This window comes from Chiroxiphia lanceolata, chromosome 4, assembly GCF_009829145.1.
Source record: "Chiroxiphia lanceolata isolate bChiLan1 chromosome 4, bChiLan1.pri, whole genome shotgun sequence".
In the NCBI taxonomy this organism is placed as follows: domain Eukaryota; kingdom Metazoa; phylum Chordata; class Aves; order Passeriformes; family Pipridae; genus Chiroxiphia; species Chiroxiphia lanceolata.
This window is the reverse complement of record NC_045640.1, coordinates 75,285,060-75,306,647: the sequence shown is the minus strand read 5'-3', so window position 1 is coordinate 75,306,647 and position 21,588 is coordinate 75,285,060. Positions and strand designations below refer to the sequence as shown.

General features: G+C 45.2%; 2 protein-coding genes across 3 annotated transcripts; one reads left to right on the top strand and one right to left on the bottom strand.

The window, feature by feature from the left end:
* The first annotated feature begins 192 nt into the window (after positions 1-192).
* Positions 193-3,030, top strand: LOC116785687 (alpha-fetoprotein-like). Its single transcript, XM_032685652.1, has 5 exons — positions 193-284; positions 563-701; positions 990-1,213; positions 1,503-1,635; positions 2,278-3,030. The coding sequence occupies exons 1-5, from the start codon at positions 229-231 to the stop codon at positions 2,320-2,322; spliced, it is 597 nt and encodes a 198-aa protein (XP_032541543.1). The 5' UTR covers positions 193-228; the 3' UTR covers positions 2,323-3,030.
* Positions 3,031-3,608: 578 nt separating this feature from the next.
* RASSF6 (Ras association domain family member 6) lies at positions 3,609-21,428 on the bottom strand. Of its 2 annotated transcripts, none has more exons than XM_032685612.1 (11): positions 21,337-21,428; positions 14,963-15,052; positions 10,896-10,974; positions 10,388-10,539; positions 8,481-8,572; positions 7,860-8,044; positions 7,645-7,746; positions 6,384-6,435; positions 5,715-5,833; positions 5,531-5,628; positions 3,609-4,801 (listed from the first exon to the last, which is right to left on the bottom strand). In XM_032685612.1, exons 2-11 carry the CDS (start codon positions 15,031-15,033, stop codon positions 4,726-4,728), a joined length of 1,026 nt encoding a protein of 341 aa, XP_032541503.1. In that variant the 5' UTR covers positions 15,034-15,052; positions 21,337-21,428; the 3' UTR covers positions 3,609-4,725. The 2 variants fall into 2 exon arrangements, with proteins under 2 accessions (XP_032541503.1, XP_032541502.1); XM_032685611.1 differs by lacking the exon at positions 21,337-21,428 and adding an exon at positions 19,521-19,884.
* Positions 21,429-21,588: the final 160 nt, after the last annotated feature.

The following is a 21,588-nucleotide window of genomic DNA, read 5'->3' as shown; positions in this document are numbered from 1 at the left end:
TCTCAGACACGGCCTTCCAGGTCATGGGGAATGGAGGTGGACATTTTACCACATTCAGGCAGTTTACAGGGGTTTCAGACAGAAATGGCATTAAAACCAGGGGGTCCATATCAGGTGAGAGACAGCTGTAGATACTCAGGACATTCCGCATTCCCCTTCCTCAAATTCATTTATTTTTTTTTTCAGGAGGAAGAACTGAGGAAACATATTTATGAAACGCAGAGTGTCATGAGGACAAGCTGTGACATTTACAAGGAGAAAGGAGATTACTATTTCCAAAACGAGTATTACTTTTTCCTACGCTTCCTTACCCTGCTCCCACTGGGCACAGTCCTGGGGTAACGCCACACGGCTCACACAGGCCAGGCTAAAGGCACTACTCCAACATATGGCTTCACACAAACAGGGCAGCCTTACACCTGCCCACCTGGACCTTAGTCCTGTCCTTATACTAAGGAGTGTTTCATGGGGCTTGGCTGGAGCATTCCACAGGGAAGGCAGAGGCTGCTCACTACTGCCTGGTGAAACAAAAACACCAGCATGACAAAATCTGTCATTTCAGGCTCCTCATGAGTTTCACCAAGAAGATGCCTCAGCTGACATCAGCAGAGCTGATCAAATTCACCAAGGAAATGACAACCATCGGCTCCAAATGCTGCCAGCTGGGCCAGGAAAAGCTGCTGCCTTGTGCCGAGGAACACGTGAGTGCTTCCCTTTGGTATCTGGGTCCTACTTTTTGCTGAAACTCTGCCAGAAATTCTGCTGCCGGTCCCTAAAACCGCATATAAATGTTCATTTGCAAAAATCCCAGCTGGTTCTGCACTGACAGAAGTCAGCATTAAGTAAAAATATCAAGTGTTCTCTATCCTACAAACCAGGTTTAACTTAAATTCCTCTTTTCCTAACTTCGCTGTGAGCAATGTGCATTTCAGGGATTTTTGAACATGAAAAAGTAACATAACGTTGTTTTTTTCATTCTCTTGGCAAAGCTGGATCTGGTGCTTGGGGAAATCTGTAGGAGACACCTGGCTGATCCCATAAACCCCGGAGTTTGCCGCTGCTGCAGCAGCTCCTATGCCTTCAGGAGGCCCTGCATAGGCAAACTGGAGATCGATGAGAGTTATGTGCCCTTAGCACTGACTCCGGGCCTGTTTGCTTTCCATGGAGACCTGTGCACCTCAGAAGAGGAGAAGTTACAGCACAGGAAGCAGGAGTAAGATGCTGGTTTACTGTTTCCCCTGGCACTGCTCACCTTCCCCTTGCCCACTGTCCCGCCTTCTCCTTTGGAACACTCCAAAACCAGCCACCAATGTTTCATTTCACAGGGGAACAGGGCACCGCTTTGCTCCCGGCCAGAAATCCATGTCTGGGTGGTGAACAAGGATGAAAAGCTTTGGGAAGGCAGTGGGCGGGACTGGAACGGGGTTTGCAGGTCTGGGGTGGAGGGAAGCTCCGTGAGCGCGTGCTCCCCTCCCACTTCCCAGAGCTCTGCTCTCCTGCAGGATGCTCGTCACCCTCCTCAAGTACAAGCCACAGATCAGCCCCGGGCAGCTGGGCTCCGTCACGGCCGCCTTCACTGCCATGAGGGAACGGTGCTGCAGAGAGGCCAACCCTGAGGCCTGTTTCCTCAAAGAGGTATCGCTTCTGTTTCCAGCCACAGTTCCTCGGCAACAGGGAGAGAAAGGGTATACTCAGGTTTTCGGTCAAACCCTTTTCCCTGTTTATCTCCATGCCTCTGTTTCCCTCTTGCCTTCTCAGTGCTGTTTCAGCCCACTCAACTTCATACTCCAGAGCTGCTCTGGCTCCTCTTTACCCTGCGGTAAATCTGCTTTTCCCTACTTCTCACCTCCCTCTCTTTGCTGCATTCCTTAACTGAACTTTAACAAACCATCCTTGACCCTTAAGCCTTGTTCTCTCTTTTCAGAAGTCTTTGTTTTAAAAGATAAAATACAGAAAATTTTCTTTTATTAAGAGAAAATGCCCACCTCTGGATACACCTCAACAGCACAGGCAAAAAGATTCTACCAACTATTCCAACCAGAACTGTATTTCAGTATTTTTCCAACAAATAGCAAATCTAAGGCCACCTGAGCTGACCAGCAAAAGCTAAATGCATCCTGCACAGTGATAAACGTATCTGTGCTCTGCACATAGTGTAGTGCCCACCTTGCCGAGGTTACAGGACAGGACCTGCTGCTGCCACCTCACTGAATGTGTCACGAACACATCAAGCACCCTCCTGACACTAGTGCTCACACGGATCTTCCTTTTTTCCAGGGTCCAGAACTTATCAAAAGGAGTGAGAAAATGCTGTCAGCATAAGGAGCTGCACAGCCCATGGGAAGGTCCTCGCTGGATGACAGGAAGTGACACACACTGCACAGGGAGCATTTAAACCAAACCAAGTGTCTGAAAGCCAGGTTAATCTAGAGGGAGGCTGCATGCCCTTAAGTAATTCCAGCAAAACAATCAGTTAAGTGATGGAAATTCAGGTTTTGACTGTGGCCACCATCTCCTGGTATGCAATGTTATTTTATTACCCCAAATAGTCACAGACCAAAGGCATTTTAAATCTTAAGCTTATAAAGCATAAGTGCAAATGAGATCAAATTAAGAAAATCGGCCTGTAACCATTCTAACTTAATCACTGAATAATTATTTTTGCATTTTTATAACAATGGCCTCAAACTACAGCATATGCACTCACCAATATGGGCTGCTCGGGAGCGCTGTAAAGTTACCTTTAAACAGAGAAAAATATTATCTCTGGCATCCCAAATAAGGTGAGAGAGAAAAAAATAAGTAAAATGTCCCAAAAAGGACAGGACAGGGACTGCTGAAACACCTGGTCAGCAGGGAAATGTAAGATCTCAGGTAAGATATAAGCCTTTTAATGACTGTCTCTGTGATTAATGGCTTTGGGCCCAAATGCAAGAGGGACCCCCACCTCCTCTGGCACCCATGTGTCATTGCTGTGTTAACACGAATGTCCCATAATAATCTGGAATAAATTCTTCCCCTGCTCTTGTATTTGTCAGAAATGGTTCATTTAGACAGCACTGCACTCACAAAGAACCAACCCCACAACAGTCACAGCCTGATTTCACTCACCCTCAAATCCCAGGTGACTGCACCTGGTCTGTGCCATGTTCCAGAGCTATCTTCCAGCAGTTTTCAGTCCCAATTCAGCAGGATAAGGGAAATAAACAGGATTCAAGTCTTGAACATCAGATGGTGGCAAAAATAGCTCATTTTAGGAAGTGTGGATGTACACAGAGAGTTGGAGAACCTGCTTGAAAACACCTCCTCTTTTCCATATGGGCTGTGCAAGAAATTACAAATATTTAATATTCCAACATTTCCACTTGGGTGCACGCTCTGCTGCTTCAAGGAACTTTTATTTGCAGCTCTAAGGCAGCTATTACTTAATCTCTACATCTTAACCGCTGAATTATTTTTATTTCTCCTCTCTCTACTCCCTTGCCCCTAATATTTTCCTAGGTAGGATTATAAACTGTAGCCCCCTTGCCCCAGCCAGAGCAGTTTCAATCAGCACATCGACCTTCATTTTTTGAATTCACATCCCAGTACCAAGCTCTCAGGCAGTGTAAAGTTTTATAATTTGATTTATTCCACATGATTTGTAGACAACACATTCATTTCCTCCCTCACTTATTTGTTACCTGCACAAGGCAAAGGCAGCTAAGTCACAGATACCAGGTAAAAACAACCGGCTAATGCAGGAGGAACATCAACTGCACACAATTTATTTTATTTGCATCTCTGTAATTTGAGCTCCAATATCCAACACAACTCAACCAGACAGGGCCTGGCATTGGCTGCTGTGCCCTTTCTGGGGCTGGGCTGGACCCAAATTGCAGCCATGGGGAGGCCACGAGCCCAACCCTCCATGGTTATGACGTTCAGCCTCTCCCTGAGCACTTCTCCATTCCCTTTCAAAAAGAAAACACTGGAAGAACCACAGAATCACTTACTACAGCAGCAAAAACTACTGAGATGCCTTCCAGGACCCACCTGTGTTCAGTGACAGTTCTTCTTTTGCGTTTCACAACATATTTCAGGGATAAACACCCTCTCACGGTTAAGAGCTGAGCAGCTTGTATGTGGGAGGCTGCCAATTATGTTTTTCTAACCGTAGCTCAAAGCTTAAGCAAGTTCAGCATCTACCAACATGAAGCCAGTGGGATTTCAGGCATCTCGCATGGATATTTTGTAAGTTAAGTGAAAATCCTACCTGCTGTCTTAAATACATAAATACCTTCTGCCACTTGCCTCTACTGAAAAGCATTCTGCTAGTACAATTCCACATTTCTCTAATAGAGGGATAACCATAAACTTAATTTGCATATTTTCTATGAACACAGTGGTTGTTGCAATATTTTTCCTATGCCAGCCTCTTGGTAACGGGTTGTACATCAGCAGGGTTTAAAGCCTTGGGCTTTTCAGGGCATATTTTTCCCTAAGTTCCAAGCCAGATTCAGCATCTGTTGTTTGGGGGATGTAGTGCATCTCCTTAGGTGGTTCCAACCCGCATCCCAGCGCTGCAGCAGTGGGGGCAGTTTCGGCTGTTTAATGCTCAGGAGAAACTCCCTCACTCTGCACACCCTGAGCTTGAAGTGCTCCTCAGTCCCAGCCCCCAGAACCAGCAGCACAGCGACTGCCCCTCCGCACACCCAGGGGGCTGTTCCCAAGGGGCCGTTCCCATCAAACCGTGGTCTCTGTTTTTCTAACAGTTCGACTGCGAAGGTGTTGCCGTATCAGGCTCTTCTCTTTCAGGTACCTGAGATGGAGGGGGAGAATGCATTTCAGTAACAGGATCCTGCAAAGATTCAACCCCAGTTCTAATGAGCTGGTCAAAGGGCAATGAAAAGCTTCCCACTAGAAAATGGCAGGTGTTACTTATTATTTTTTTATATATTCCCTGTACACTTTGATTCAACATGATTATCAGCCCATCATCCAATCACAGATCCATGGGTACTGCAGCCTCTCACTGCTGTTGGTCTCAGGACCCAGTTGCTCACAAATACAGAAGCCTCTCTGGCTTGTCCCTATTGGGCATTTTGAGCTACTGTCACAGGAATTCCTGTCATTTACCATACATTTTAAAGGGACATTTGGCACCAATGTGGCTTAAATGCTACAGAACCAAAACAGTACCACAGCGTGTACTGCATTTATTCTTTCCAGTGGAATACACAGCAGCAAGTACAAGCTCAGGCTTGTAAAGGCTCAAGAAACAAACACAATAAACTGAAGTGACTCTCAGGGTCTAAACTTTCTGAAATGACCCCACTGTGTGTGTAGTTAGTATTTATTCTGTAATCTTTAACAGAACAGCTGGGTATACAGCTCAGGGAAAGGATTATAAATCCCACCCATCTCTCCAGCAGTCCCAGCAGTGTTGTACCTGCACACTGCTACATCCACGTGTTCTCCTCATGAGCCAGCCCAACATTGTACAGATTCCCCTGGACTCAGCAACCCCCCTCATTTTACTTCCACTTACCTTGCCATTGTCTGTTGAATCTCCTGCTTCTCCTCTTCATTTATTCTATGTAAAATTGATTCCAAAAAGGGAAGATGAAATGGAATGTACTGAGCAACCTATCAGGGAGAAGACAAGAAATGCACTACTATTCATGGTAACAGAGAAAAAACCCCTGAGCTACCAGAGCTGATGATATACGCACGTCACTGCTGATCTCTTCCACATCCCCGTCCATGAGGAAGAACTTGGCAATCTTCTCCGAGGGCCCCTGCAGCAGCCTGTGCAGCAAGGGGACGTCTCCACTCCTCAACTGCTTCTTTTCTGGGATTTATAAGGAATGTCATGACATACAGAACACACTGCAGGGCCTCTCTGTACCTCCTGCATTCAGGAACCTTTTTCCTTGACACAGATCAACCATATCTGACTGCTGTGCAATTACCAGATACCTAACAGGTCCCTAATATTTTGTCATTTAAGGTATGTTCCCCCTCAGTTAGCTTCCACTCTTTCAGGCATTCCCTTTAATAAAGATAAAATCTCCTGTTTCTTAAAGAACTTAAATTGTTGTGGAAGTAAACATTTCCCACTGAAAAATGAGTACTTTGAACTCAGCATCTGTGATGCAAAACTGTCAGCTGAAAGGGCCCACAACACAATCATTCTGCTTTTCCTCTCCAGAGGATACACATCTGAGGGGTCTCTGGAGAAGCCAAAATGCCACACCACACCCACACTGTCCAAATGAGGACAGAGGTCTGGGATGAGCCCTGTCACTCAGAGGTACACGTTCCACACACACACACACACACACACACACACAGAGAGGATGATTAGAGATGAAGTGATCAGGCAGCAGTGCCTGGCTTACCTCCAGATGCATGGATAATGTAAAGTGCAAATTCATGGGGGCTGTTTTCTATCTGTGAAACAAAAGAAAATCCATTGAGACTCACAGACCTTCCCAGCATTTCCCTCTCAGCAGATACTCCCTGTGTGTCTTAGCTCAGAGATGTGGATTAAAGTGAGACAGAGATCCTGTCTGTGGAAGAGTTTAAAGATGCTGGATTTAGATAAGACAGAAAGCTATGCTGCCATGTTCATTGTCCCCGTGCCAACCCTAATCCTTACCCTTCCATATTGCCCCAATCAGTAATACACTTAGACAAGCCCAGATCATTCCTGCCTGGTTTCCTTGGAGCATCCTGAACTACTTCATACAACTTTCTTTTCATGTTACATGTAGATTTGCTACTTGTATCTTCATCAGGGTAAGACTCTGTGATTCCTGCCTACCCAACTTGCCTGACAGGCACACTGAGCAAACAGCAGAGCTTTTGAACACTTACCTTGCAACTTTTCCAAAACTTCACACCCCAGTCTGTAAGTCCATTCCTTACTACTCCTAGAAGTCAAGTCTTCCTTTCAGTATTACACTCCCAAGTCCCACTAACTACTTCAAGTAATTCTGCAATAGCCAAGTCTCTAGACAACTTTACTTGGAACGTTTAACATAAATAAAGTAAAATTGTGCCCTATGCAGCCACATAGAATTGGAGAAACATACAGCACTAATGGGAAAGTATTTCTGACTGGCTATAATCATACTGGTGGAAGATGGTTCCAGGGTAACTCTAAGGGAAAAAAAATGTAGTTTCAGACAGTACGGCACTGACCTTGAGCAGTACTTTCAACTCTCACTTTCTGGACCTTTCCACCTGCCTAGGTCTAACAGGACCCATCTCCCAGACACGGCATTGAATTCCCTGTTAAGCAAACCGCAATTCCTGGGGATGTCCGCTGGAGGGCAGCACTGCCACGGGCAGTGATCAGCCTTTCCCTGCACTGGGAATGATGGAAGCGCGGCAGCGTTCACCCTCCTGAGCGGGACTTCAGGGAAGGGGTTCTGCAGTTTCCCCTTCACCGCGCACCACACACCCGGTGTAACTTTTATAGCCTCAAAGTGCCATGAAACACTGATAAAACAAACCCAACCCATGCATTTCAAATGGCCCATGCGGGTTCTTTCACATTCCATTTCATGCAATATTCCCTGCCTTTCCTGCAGCACTGGAGTGCACACTGGAATGAACATTTCCAGAACACAGCCACACTTGCTCCTGCCAGGTTACCTTAAACTTGTGAAGCAGCTGTTCTATCACATGTCTGGTTCTCATGTGGCTGTTGATTCTTATTTTGGTTTCTGATCCAAAAGCCGGAGTGAAAACTGATGTCTGGAACAAAAACAGCCACACAAGGGCATGAGCATGAGGCAAAGCTCACTGGACAGGGTTCCCTGTCCCAGGGCCCACCCTCAGGTGATGAAGCCAAGCCTAAGCATTCCTACCTCGTGGTTGTAGAAGTGGCCATTGATTGAGAACCTGTGAGTTTCTCCTTCTGTCCTGGCTGCTGTGGGGAGCTTGGTCCTCTTCCGCACGGCTGTGGCATCGCTGCTGGTCCGGGGCAGGGTGGCACAGTCGTGCTCCTGCTCACTCCTGGGCTTCAGCGTGTGGCTTTCATAACATGGATAACCTGGAAGAACAAAAGCACATCAGCACCGTGTGCAGCTGCTCCCCCCTCCCTGCCAGCAACCCCAGAGGAAGGAAGCTCTTGGTGGAGGTATTTATTTTTTTATTAACTTTTTTTTGGGTGGGGAGCAGGAGAGGAGCAAGGCATAGGCATGCGATGAAGAGGAACAGGCTGGCTGTAGTGGCCACAGTTGGCTATTTTGTTCCCTTGGGAATGATCTCGTGGTGAAAGCACAGCCCGTTAGCACTGGCTGTTCACTGAGCCACCTGCACAATGTCGGCCCTAGCCAGCCCCGGGTCAGTGTTCTCCCAGCTTGCAACACATCACACAGAGCATAAAGATTCCCCCTCACTGCTAGGGAAAGCCTGATGGGTGAAATTCATTTTGCACAGCCACAGAACACCCAAATTTTTGTGAACATAAGAGCACCGACACTAACTTTGCTCGAGGTCTGGCTGTTCCTCAGCAGACTTCAGTGTCTCCCCACTAATGTGATGCAGGTCATCAAATTCTCCCCAGCGAGTCATTCCCCTGAAAGACCAAACATTTATTACTCCTCGTTAACACAGCGATTTCAGTTTATCCTGTGGCCAGGCTTCAAGTAGTGCATTCTTGCCCATGCACAGAACTTTACAGAACACAACTATAGACTTCTGCATGGTAATTTTAGTTTAAGTAAAAAGAAAATCAGTTATTAAAACATGGTATGATGAGGGATCCCAAATATATCACAGGCCTATTTAGAGCCTGTTGAACAGAGAAATCATGTCCCTTAAATAACTTGCAGTAATCACTTATCTATTTTACAGCGAAGTTATGGATTAATCACAATAAAGTACCAGGAAGGCACACAGAAAACGTGTTGTTGTTTTAACAGTCACAGGATACACGCCTGCTATACAGATGGGACGTGGAAGACTAAATTACATACCAGCCCCTCATGCTACCCAGTTCTGGATGAGAGCAAGGAATTCCACGGAGCCTGTTAGAAAATCTACCTTTTTTTATGTCAACATTTCCATAATTCATTGTCTAAACTCTTCAGCAGAAAGTCTTCATCCAGTTACTGCTCTGACTGAGAATAAACCAATTTGTAAGACAATAATAAAAATTCATTTCCTATATATATATATATATATATATATATTCCAAAGAATATTCAGCTAACTCCCACAAACACACCAAACAACGATCTCACTTGTGTTCCACACATTTACCAAGTTCATTTAGGATCACACAGCCAAGCTGCTCTGCATACCTTAAAGCATGTCAGGGCAGCCCCATGTTTCTGGGATCATGAGTTAATGTTTACTTTAAGATTCAGATCTCCACCAGCCAGAAGTTTCTTAAGCACTAAAAGGCAAAGCATGACCTCAGCTGCCAGAGTGGCCCCTGTCCTGCAGGCCACACACCCCCACACCAGCAGAGCTGGGCAAGGTAAACACAGAACCTGTCAGGCCTCAGCCCTCAATTTCAACAGCCAGAGACAGAAAACCTGTCCCTGACTTGACTAGAATTTCCCAGCTGCAAGGATGGCAGAATTAAATCCAGAATTCCAACGTGCACCACATGCAATCTAAGACAATGGGTAATTAGGAAAAGAAGCTCTGCAATACACAATTTATCAGGGAGTCATTTAGGGTGAACTGCCTCCCTATTGCACATGACTCAGCTTTAGCTCAAATGCACCAACTAAGGCTGGGGAAATAAGTGTTCAAAACGAAGGAAAAGTACACTGAGAACCTGCAATAGTTGAGCACTACATACTGGGATATAAAACATCACTGGCAGCAGCCTGGAGTAGCTGGTCTGTGGGCATTTTAACAGGGTTTTCTACACTAGATTTTGCACTAAGCCAGTATTCATTCCCTGGTGTGAACTTCAGCTGAACAGCAATGATTCCACACCTGAAGCAGCCAGGAGGGCACTTAACTATCAGCTTTTGGCTTCATGCTGTACTGTGTGCACCAACACGAGACCTTTCAGGGGCTCCCAGTATCAGGTGTCCACAGATACACGTGGAGTTTGTTTGGGGTTTCTTTATACGTATATTTCATATATATCGATTTCCCAGTCCTTGTATGGGAATAGTCACTTCCTGTGAACAAGAGCAGCCTCCTCCAGCTCCTCAATCTGACAGCCAGACAAAGATGCTACAAAAACACACCTTTCTGCCCAGCAGAAGCTGTTGAAAGGCCATATCAGTCACAGAGCTCTGCTGTGCAAGCTGGCACCAGAGCCTTTGGAGAATCTGGGGTACACAGCCAGCCACATCCATTGAAGCCACCCCCAAGAGCTGTCTTGCAATGCTAGCCTGCCTCCTCCCTAGGGAAGTTCATACATTACCTTTTACTAGGGAACAAATCCACGCTCCCTGTTGACTTCAGGGTTACAAAAGAGGGTATCAGCTTCTCATCTTGAATTTTTAATCGGATAGGGTGTCGCACTCCCCAAAATATTGACAGGATTCCTTCAATAAATGGCGCGTTTCCTTCTTGCTGGAGACAAGAAAAAAAAAGAATAAGGAGTACTACATAACAATTGAGTAAAAATAAAGTAATAATCAATTTCCCCTCAAGTAACAAGAACACAATGGACTCGCTGAGGCTGACACAGCTCTGGCAGAGGTTACTTAGAGAGGCTGTGGAACCTCAGTTTTGAGGTATTTCCACGACATCCAAAACTGCAGCTGACCTGATCAGTCTAGGAAATCTGTTCTGGTTTATTATATTAGATGGATCATGTCATATAATAAAAACACCACAGCAAGTGCTGGAGTCCAGTGCTGTGAGGAGAAGAGAGCAGAGACAGGTACCTCCAGATTAGTGGGAGTTTCTCTCACCTAATTCCTTACCTGATTACATGTCAGTTGTAGATTCTCTTGATCCGAATAGTAAGAGTTATAATTCTTCAGAAGAAAACTGAACTGCTCTCTAGAATAAAGACCACAAAGAAAGAATAATTTATAACATGTCTGTCAATGTAAAATGCAGGTGTTATGTGGCAGGGTGACACCCCATACCTGTGCTACCCACTGCATCCTTGCATAGGTTTGTTAACGATCAATACACCATTTTCTGGGACTAAAATTTTGTAAGGTACTGGATTGCTCATAAGTTGCTTCTTTAAACACCTGATACACACAGGAAATTAATTAGTCACAGTCTGACGTGATCTTAATAACACTGCCCCAGAATAGCTTGTACTTTGGACCTCTGTTAACAGTCAAGAGAAGGAAGCAAACAGGAACAACACCCTCATCCACCAATATTGCAGGTTACTTTAATTAGGCTTACAGTTTGTTTTCCCTGCATGATGATTTACAATGGTTTCTTATATTTTCGCAGATATTCTTCTTATTTCCCAATATCTACTGTATGCTTAGAATTTCTATTTCCGTCTGCTTGAAGCACAACGACTTTGCACCAAGTCTTTGCTCAAAAGAAAAACGGATGGAGATGAAGAGAACCTCCACCAACGAGCGAGGAGCCACACAGACAAAAAGCCAGCTGCAGCTCAGCTAAGGAGGGCTGGGGAACAACAGAATTAGGTGAAATGTATTTCAGGGCCTCCAAGAATGAAACGCTCTTCCCCACACCACTCAAAGATTACTTAGGCTGTAATTCAAGCAAGCAATTTCCACCAGCAGAGGTAATCAGCCATGGGGAACACCTGCATGGAAGAGCACAGGCTCTTCCTTATGGACCACGGTTCAAGCAGACAGCACTGCACAACTCTTTGCACCGCAAGGTCTCCACAGACCTGCTGAAGCTGTTCAGGACCCATGTACCATCAGAGGCACTATTACAACTTCTTCCCCAATTTTAAGCGCAAGGGTGCCCCAGTGGGACAGAGCCCAGCGTGCAGTCTGGCCCCAGGAACGTGGCCTTCCCCTGGGCTCAGCTGGCACACCCTGGAGAGGAGAGTGGGGACAGCCAGCAGGGCAGTGAACGTGTCTCTGTTGTGCCTGGGACAGAGGGGCACTTGGAGTGTGCATGTGAAAAGCTTTCCCTGGCATATCTATCCCTCCCTCCCTTCTCCACTTAACAAATACAACAGTGTCCTGTTGCTTACTGAGCCTTCTCCCATGGTGAGAAGGGAAAACATCAACTGGGCTTTTACCTGGCAGGGAACATGAGGACAAGGGCTACACCACTAAACTCCGCAAGGTTCACCGCGTTCCCTGCTAACACTCTGGATGTAAATCATTTACATTACTGCAATTCCACACAAAGAAATATTTTTTAGTAGCTTTATCAACAAAGTGCTGGGCTCCAAACCAGTGACTTCAACATTTACTTCGACTCACTTTGGTCTCAAATCCTAGGAACACAAGTGGCAAAACCTGTTCTCTCCATCATGTTGGGATGGCTTATTACAGGTTCTTTGTGTCTTGTGCGCTATGAGGGATTGTATTGAGGTCATCCCACCAAAAGGGCAAGTTCTAATAGGCTTGGATATGAACCAGATATAAGCCCAGTTCTAATCATGCTGGCTACAAGGTAAGCAAGATTAAGCACGTCTTGGCCTCGTACACAGGCAAACTCCAGATGCAATTCAAGATTAATGTGCAAGTAGGAGACAGTCAGTTTTGTCTGACAGATGTGACAGCTGATCCTGCTCGACATGGGCTTCAAACTTTTTATATTTCCCAGAGTAATACCTTTTAGTATTATATTGTTATTGACAGCTGTTATTTCATAAGCTTTTTCCAGGTCAGAAGCTGGGGAGGTGAGTTCCCTCAAAACAGACTGTGAACACATAAGGACTTGGGTCACACTGAATCCTGCCTATTACTCTTAGTCCATGTTGTCTGCAAAGGCAAATAAAATCATAGGCTAACAGCAGCAAGTGGTGTGGTAAGATTCTCTTTCTCAGAGCAAGCTCTCCAGATTTGCACATAGTTTCTTGCCTCGTCTAGAAAAATTTGCCATGACCTTCCACAGAAGTTCATGTAAGTACATCTTTCAGGTTTCAGTCTTGCATTAGTGCAACCAACAGTGACAAACCTCTCAAGTCATTAGAAAAGCCCTGAGGGAGAGATTGTACAGCAGCTCACACTGATTTGTTTGTCCTCGTGTAGTGCAGACATCAGAGAAGAAAATATTTTCCTTCTTTTAGCCCCAGAAAGGAGTAAGACGCGGACCAGCTCAGTTCTAGGATGAGTCTTATTGTAACACATGTTCCTAGTGCCCTAACCCAGAGACAGATGCCATCTCTGCAGTGCCTGGCTACCAGAAAATCAGCAGCTGTTGTGTTGCAAGTCTGTTCTTCTCAGCAACTTCCTGACAACAGCCAAACTCAGCCATTAATGGAGACCACAGCCAAGTAACTGGCAGAACAACTCACGTAACATTTACTGCAGATTCACCACTTTCTTCAGTAGCAAAAGCAAGATAAAAGGGAGCTGCAAGGTCAGGTGTCCCAGTGGTAAACCACAACACAGCCCACACTGCTTTCTTGAAACACTAACCCAGGACAACTCACCTGTGCCCTCTTCTTCCCTGAGCCCATCTCAATCATGAATATTTATGGCAGGTATGCCAGAGACACAGCAGTTCAGCCAGCCAAATAACCCCACATGCTTTGGTCAGCCTTTTCATCCAGCCATTGTGCAATTCCCAAACAGCAGACTTGCCCCATCAGCAAGATCTGCAGGATGCAACTAGAAGAGCAGTAATGTAACAGCAGTTTCAAGGTTTAGATGAGGGATGACAGTCTGGGAATGGCACTGGAAGCAAGCCTGAGTGCATACGGAATGTCAGTAATTCTTGAGACTCATTTCTTTTAATGTAAGGCAAAACCAACTTTAAACCATGAACTATCATGCACAAAGGACTCAACCACGATCCACATTTCCTCCCTTAAATAGGCAAGTCTAGGGCAGAATAAAGCCCCAGAGACACTGGTTCATGTGGTACATTTCCAAATGCTTTTGTATGCCAATTGTGCAGGAGCTCACACCGATGAATTACCTCTGACACAAAAGCACCGTGTCCCAACTCAGCAGCATTATAAAAGGAATAACGTCTAAGGAGAAAGGAAGGGATGTCTTTATTGTCTCTGTGCTCCAGGCAAGGCCCTGACACCCTCCCTTCAATAGGGAGAAATCAACAGCACTGCTCAGGCCACATGGAAAAAGATGAGGATTCAGGAACAAATATCTACTGTAGTAGGAGAAATTCCCCTGGGGTAGCTTATAAGTAGTTTACAGGTAGCTTCTTCCCATGGGAACACCAAGAGGGATGGAAAGGAAGTGAGAAGAGAGGTACTTCTTCCAGCTCCTGTGCTCTTGACAACAAGGGAAAATTAATCCTGAAAAAAGGGGATGGAGCTAAACACCGGGAGGCTCAGAGTTTGGGGCAGCATTAGGAAAAATTCCTACCAGCCAGACTGAACAGTAAAAAAGCATCACATAAACTGCAGTTTGAGTGCAATTCCAAGGTTTTGGAAGTAAGTGAAAAAGCCACTTCCACTGATCACAGCACAGAGCTGGCAGCCTGAAAGGCCTTTCTGCACAGAAACCCTGAGATCTGGGGCTGTAGGCCAAGCCCCAAGCCACAGAGAAGCAGAGCTCAACTTCAACTCTGGAACTCATGTTCAATTCCAATAGACTTCCAAGACAGGAAAGTCTTCTTCCCTAACTTGGAATTTCATTTCAGAATCCTCTAGAAGGGCTGTTCTCCTTAATGAACAAAACCCACAGACCCAAAGGTCTGTGGTTTAATGCTCTGTTCTTTGAATTTCATATAAAGGCCAACTCTGTTCTGTAGACAGGTTAAATAAATTACGTTGTAGAAATGTCTGCTGCTATAGGCTCAGCTCTCTACAGGACAGGATCCCCTGTTAAGGAATAAATATGGACTAATGTGAAATAAAGCAGCAAGATCATCAAATGTTTGGGTTTTTTAAATAATTTACCTGGTTATGAACTTCTCCTCATTGATGAAAACAGAAGGAAGATGCTGTGCTTTCATAGTCACTTTCTTCATTTACTCAGAAGAGATGAATCTAAACAAAAGGTTAGAAAAATAAATATATCCACTAGTGCTACTAGGGGAGACTAAACAGGAATCAGGAGCAAAGCTTTAGTGAAACAGGTTGGGACACTCAAGGTAAGGGCTCACTACACTGATGTTGACTACTTCATACTTTGCCTTAATCCCCACACATTTCCCACTCTTAGAAAAAAAGCCATAAGCCATTCCCACCAAGTATATACCAGTAACTTAAATTCCAAGTACTACATATACCAGGACTTCCTCAAGCAGTTTTGGGACTACTCCAACCCCATGACTATGCCTCACTCGTTAGCAGTCTGAGTCAGCAGCCCCTGTACCGGTAAGGATCCATTTGTCCATTATGGATAGAGAGCACTGCCCAGGGGCGCTGGAACACACCGTACTCAGCAATCCACCCTTCACTGGGTTCCTAAAACTAGGCAAGAGAAGGACTGTTGATCCTTAGCAGTGTCCTGCAGCACACTGAGGAAGCAGCTGGGATAGTAAAGAGTGAACGAGGCTATAATTACAGGGATGTAGCAATACAATTTACAGATCTCCACGTCGTGATTCCATCATGTTGTGCAGGCAACAAGCCAGACCCACGAGACTTCAACAATGCATTCCTTAATAAGCTTAATTACCGAGTCCTGGCTCTTTCCTTCCCCCTCAGATACTAGAAGGCAGGCTGAGGAGAGTAACGTGACAGATTCAAGACTGCCAGCAGACGCCACACCGAAAAAAACCTCCGTCTCAGCCTGAGAAGTGGCATCACACACCTGGGGGAGAAGAAAAATCCCCACAGAGATTTCATGAAAAGTAGTAAAATCTCTGAAGATTGCACTGGAAATTATCATTCCACTTTTATTTCTCTTACTTGGGAATGACGACAGAGGAATTTGCCTCACAGCACTCAGTGTCCATCTCCCTTCTGCCAGGAGATGGAGTCGAGTCTGATTTCAGCCTGCATTGGACAGGGCCTGGTCAAAGACATCTGCAAAGTAGTTGATTGCCTACAGTTCCAATGACCAGCAGCCTTGCAAGAACCAAGTGAGGAAGCATTCAGGCTGGAATACATCCTGGCTGGGCAAAGAGTCAACACCTCACTTCTGTGTCCTGCACTACTGAGCTGCTTTTTTAGAAGTCACCCAGTTTCCATAATCATAGATAAATGGCTTCTAAAAAACATAGTGGACAAATGGGAGGTTTTGCATGTAAAAAACATGATCTTCACCCTACAGGAAGTTGTTTCACGACCTCTAAAACTGGAGTGCACTATAAAAATGAGCTTTACCTGAGCAGCTGGGGTTTCTAGCAGTGCTCCATCAGTAGCTCACCGAAAGGAACAGCACTCCCTTTGTCCTTTGGTGACATCCATCAAGACAAAATTTGGCCTGTACCAAACAAGCCCAGGGACTTCTATACAGACATCAGTTTGTGTGTGAGGAATACACTGTGTACACCAGTGTTGGGATTTTGCCTCTGAAATAAGTTCAGTAACCACTGGTCACACCTTGAAATCTGATTTCATGTGATTTACTGAGACCTCTAACTGAAGCAGCTGCCTGTGCCAGTGTAGTTGCAAGCCAGTTTTACCAGATGCAGAGGAGTTTATGTACATTGGCACCTGAGTAACTGCATACACACTTAAGCTTTCCCCTTTCTGTCAGGAAACAACATGCTTGGAGCAGTGGAGAACCAAGTCACCTCTTATTAACTGGGGAGTAGTGACGCTGGCAAGCTCCAGCACCACTCACTGCTTGTGGCTGCATTCTTTTCCATACAATTTGTCCTTAAAACAATTCATCTGAAAGGAAAAGCTGATCTCTACAGATGGAGAGAAGTGATCTTTACACACACAGAAAACAAAGGAGATGAACCTGTTCTGCTACACAGTGGGTGGCTCCTAGTAAATTATTTGCCTTAAACATACTAAGCAGATCTTAAATCGCTAGATGCCATTAAAATATTGAAAATAAAGCCAGCTGGAAGAGTAGGTGGTGACAGGAATAGTTTTTAACCAACATCTCTCCCTTATCTCTCCCTCACTGCCCTAATACCCAGGACAAAGACTTCTCTCCTATAGCTGGCACAACAGCACAAAAACTTGCACTGGGTTTTTTTCAGTTATGTGACCAGCTCTTATCAACCTTGTACCAAACACTTCCATACCACCAGCTCACCCAGAGACAAATCACTTCTCCCTGTACCCTTCCCATGGGTGCATTTTGGCTGCACATGTCCCATAGCCTTTATTTTTAACCAAGCCCGAGATCTGCAGACTGAGACCACGCAGTGACTTCCCCAGCACAATTACCTGACACCACAGATGTCAGGATATTTGCACTGGCGCTCCCTAAGTCCATAAAGCTGTTGGATTTTCTATCACCTCCTGGTATTTTACTGTTTTCTGTGTCACTTCCCTGTAGCTCTTTTGAGGAAGCAAATAGGAGAAATTAAATGGTTTCCACTGCTCCCTTGGATCTGAACTAATCAAACCATGCCAGTTTTCCAGCTCTTCTGATAACATATGGCTGTGCCATCTATTCAAAGCCATCTCCTGATTTGGTTGGTGTCACACAGGTGTCTTTACCATTACGTTAAACTGGACTACAAGCACAGAATTCTCTCAGGTAAGACCTGGAAAGTGGGATCTTGGCTGGACTAACCTCCTGACCTGAGACTTAACCATGAAGAAATATAATGCTTGGAGGAAGACTGACTGAAGACTAAAATACTTCGAAAGGTAAGAAAAAGGAAGGCAAAGTCAGCAGTAAATAAGAAGTATGGCAGATGCAAAATGAGCATCTCTAGAGGAAGCCTGTAGCCATTGGAGAAGTCTAGGAAAAGGAAAGAAAACTGACCACTACACAATCCCAAAGCTGTGAGACCATCAGGGCACAAGACAAATCTCACAAAGGTAGTGAGCTTCACTTTTCTCTGGAGCTTTATATCTTACCTGAAATGCTTTTTTTCCAAGATAAAATCCAAGTGTCAGTGGAAAGGTAGATGAGAGGACTCATTCCATTTCATTCAGTACAGTGATCCTTAAGTCATTTGCTTAAGGGGACAGCCCAGGGACAGGACAGTGGAGGAATGACACAGCAAAGTGAAGTGCAAAGAGCTACACAGATTTTTACACAAAGAAGAAGAGGCAGCTGCAGAGGAGGGCTGGAAGGAGAGGGACACCTGAGATACACACTGAGCCAAGCAGGAGCAGCAACGCAGCACCTTAATTTGTGTCACAGCCTGGATGTGCTTTTTGGTGCATCCATAAATTACAACAGGAACCGCAGAGCGTGCAGTGTGCCACACTGAGCTCCTACCAGTGGAGACACACTAAAGCCCCAAACCTCCACAAAGATCTCCAGGTATTTTGACCCAGTGCTTCCCAAAGCTCTTCCAAATCCACAGGAAACCAGGACGGGGTGAACCTTTTCCTTTTCTTGTATGGAAGCCACAAGGCTCAGCTGTCTGTTAACTCAGCTATCAATTCCATCCACATGGAATAGTTTGTACAGCAAGAAGCTTTGCACCATAGGCAAGACAGCACATCCAAGTCATTTTCTAAACTCACAAGTGTCTGGTATTTAGCAAAATTTTGGAGCATTACTGGTTTCTATAAACATGACTTTAGGATTTATTCACATGGATAAATTCAGTATCAGCAGCATAATTTTACTGGTCACATAGTCTAGTTGTGAGCCCTCATGTTGCCTTTTTTTTTTTTTCTTTTTGTTTAAGTTAGATGTCCCTGCCATCAAAAAGTTTTAATTAGAACAAAGTACTTAATCTGAACAATTTTCCCCACTGAAAACAAGGGGGTTGCTTTTTCCTTGGTCTTTCAGACTTCTTCACACTTTATTTTAAAAGTCAGCTGCTCAGTACGGAGCAGTAACAGCACTACCAGATTTCAAATCACAGATAAGCCCTCTGGTCAGGCAGGCTCACAACGGGATTTGGTTGCCAAAACCAGCAGCAAGGTGGTGTTTATCTGAATATGTCACAACGGAGGAGATCCACAAGCTCCCTCCCCTCACACATCGATAGAGCAGGGCTTGCAGATGTTTCAAACACTAAGTGACTCATTATTATGAAGTAAAGTTACTTTCTGTTTTGGGCCACTTAGCACAGACGGTTTTTACCTGCCAAAAAGAACACACAAGGTCACTGATCAACCTTCTAAATTCCAGCGGCCACTGAATGCAGGGCAGAGAAGGCTTGTGCCCACGGACACGCGGAGCAGCAGCACGATCTATCGCCCGCCTGTTTCAATCTCAGCTGACTCACAAACCCCCTAAACGGGAGATTCTGCTTTGACGAGAATTTCTGAGCGAGCATCTCTCCTTCCCTCCGGCACCCGAATTAGCCCAAAGGAATCGGACTGGAGCTCTGGGTGGCTGCGAAGGACCTTGCTTTCCCCTGCCACTACAGCTTACACCGCAAGCAGAACAGCTCCAGCTTTCCACTGCACTCACCTGGGCGTGCGATCCAAGGAGAAGTTTCACACACCTTTCCCTGAGCCCTGGCAGAGGCATGACAGCATGGCCCCGGCTGACAGCTTCCTCGGCTGCTCCAAGGAAGCCGCGGGGCTGTCGGTTACTATTTTGCTTGAACTGGGAGTGCTGGAACCCCAGGACACTCCCCGCAGCTCAGTGCATGTCGGGAATATTCACCTACACACTTTCCTTCCTCCAAGCGCTGACAGGAGCGCGCCCTTAGTCACGGTTACACCTCTAGGAAGCTCCGGTTAACACTTTAATCACTAACTTCATCAGGGAGAGGCAACCTGCTGACTCCCGGGAATCATCTGCTGGCAGGACACACTCTGAAACATCCAGTGCCCGAAGCGCTGTTATGCTTTAACCTCTTCTGTTTTCTAATCCATTGGATAAAGTAAGTTTTCCTTCAGATGCATGCCCATCTCCAGCATTTGGTGGAATAACTGCTACAAACCATCAGATCATGCCTAAGTGTAGATACATGGATTTATAACATTATGATAGAAATTGTGACAGCACAGCTTGATCCCTCAACCACACACAGCTGTGTAATCCAGTTTTTGCTGAACTGTATAATAACCTCATGAATATTACTCATTGGGCAAGAGTTTTATCTGTAAGAGGGAAAGGATTGCCACTTACCTTAATTGCTCAGCAGGTAATTGTATAAGCAGATGTTTAGGCTGGAAAAAAAATATTTGAACCAAGACACACCTTCCCAGTTCCTCCTGTTTGCCCACCCATTTACAACAAGCAGTTTATTCACCAGATCAAACGCAAAACTAGAAGTTACTGGGCCACAGAGAAGAGCACGAAAAATGCCAGGCCTGAATTTCCCTTCACACCCATCTTCTTGCACTGCAATTGATATGAAGTTGCTTCTGCTTTATATAATTTGAGTTAGGGAGAGGCAGAACAGACTCAAATATTTGATTCCTGATCACGTATTATCCTCTGGTGTATTCCTCTCCAGAGCCAGACACGCTGCCACACACCCCCCACTGTACACCTGGTATTTGGAATTATAGTTTGTGTTGCAGTTTCTAGCTCTGCTCCTCAACAATATTGACATACGGATTTTACTGGTATATACAACACTGGGAATCTCTCAAAACACAAGAGGGAAGCAACATGCAAGATGTTTTACTTGATTCGCAACAGCATAGAATCTCCATGCTGTGGTGGCATTGGAGCTTCACGCCAAACTCAACCTTGGGAGCTGTTCCATCTCATCCATAATTGCTTAACACAAATCCACACAGCTTCCCAGCTGGTGTAAAACCAGAGGTCTGATTTTTCCTGTCCCACCTTCAGACACTTGGGCACGCCGCCTGATTCTCCGGGATCAGAGAGCTGGAGCAGAGATCTAGGGCAGCCTGACCCCTTCAAGGCTCTAACCCAAGATAACATCAAACATCTGGTTTTGACAAGTCTGCCACCCCACTGGACACTCACACTGTGAAGCTCTTGGGTACCAGGAGGTTCCCAGGTATTTTCAGAACTAAAGACCACATCATTAGCTTCCAACAGGGCAGTGTGATGTTAACACCCCAGAGTAAATCAACCTTCATCCTGACCCCAAACTTTTAAACTTAAAAAGCAAACTAAACCTGAAGTTTTTAGGGATAGTTTCTTTTTTGAAGTTTAAAAGCAAGTTTTGAAAACCCAATGCTTTTATTACTTAGATTTATGCAAAGATGTCTCAGTAAGACATTAATATAATAAAGCAACAAACCCTCTAATTGTGGTAAAATCCTACGGTTCCATTAAAACCAGGCATGTTGATTCTTACCTTGGCTTGGACAGTGTGGCTGCAGTTTGTTTCCAGTTTTCTTTCTCACACTTGAACTGCTCCTACCAATGTCCAAGTTTTGATCTCATCTGAGTCATGCACAATTATCTGGTGAGTACTTTGGAGGGATGGGTCAGTGCAGACTAAGAATAGGTATCTCATGGGGAGGGGAAGCAGGTCTTTAGGGCCACAGAGCAGGAACTAGCTCACTGCAAACTCCAAGAAATGGAATGCTTTGATTCCTTTCATAAA

Coding starts and splice junctions, on each gene's coding strand:
- RASSF6 (XM_032685612.1), bottom strand. CDS start 15,033: ATGAAGAAAGTGACTATGAAAGCACAGCATCTTCCTTCTGTTTTCATC. Junction 5,834..6,383: donor CATTATCCATGCATCTGGAG/GTAAGCCAGGCA, acceptor TATAAATCCCAG/AAAAGAAGCAGTTGAGGAGT. Junction 5,629..5,714: donor TGGAAGAGATCAGCAGTGAC/GTGCGTATATCA, acceptor TCTCCCTGATAG/GTTGCTCAGTACATTCCATT.
- LOC116785687 (XM_032685652.1), top strand. CDS start 229: ATGAGGACAAGCTGTGACATTTACAAGGAGAAAGGAGATTACTATTTC. Junction 702..989: donor TGCCTTGTGCCGAGGAACAC/GTGAGTGCTTCC, acceptor CTCTTGGCAAAG/CTGGATCTGGTGCTTGGGGA. Junction 1,636..2,277: donor AGGCCTGTTTCCTCAAAGAG/GTATCGCTTCTG, acceptor CCTTTTTTCCAG/GGTCCAGAACTTATCAAAAG.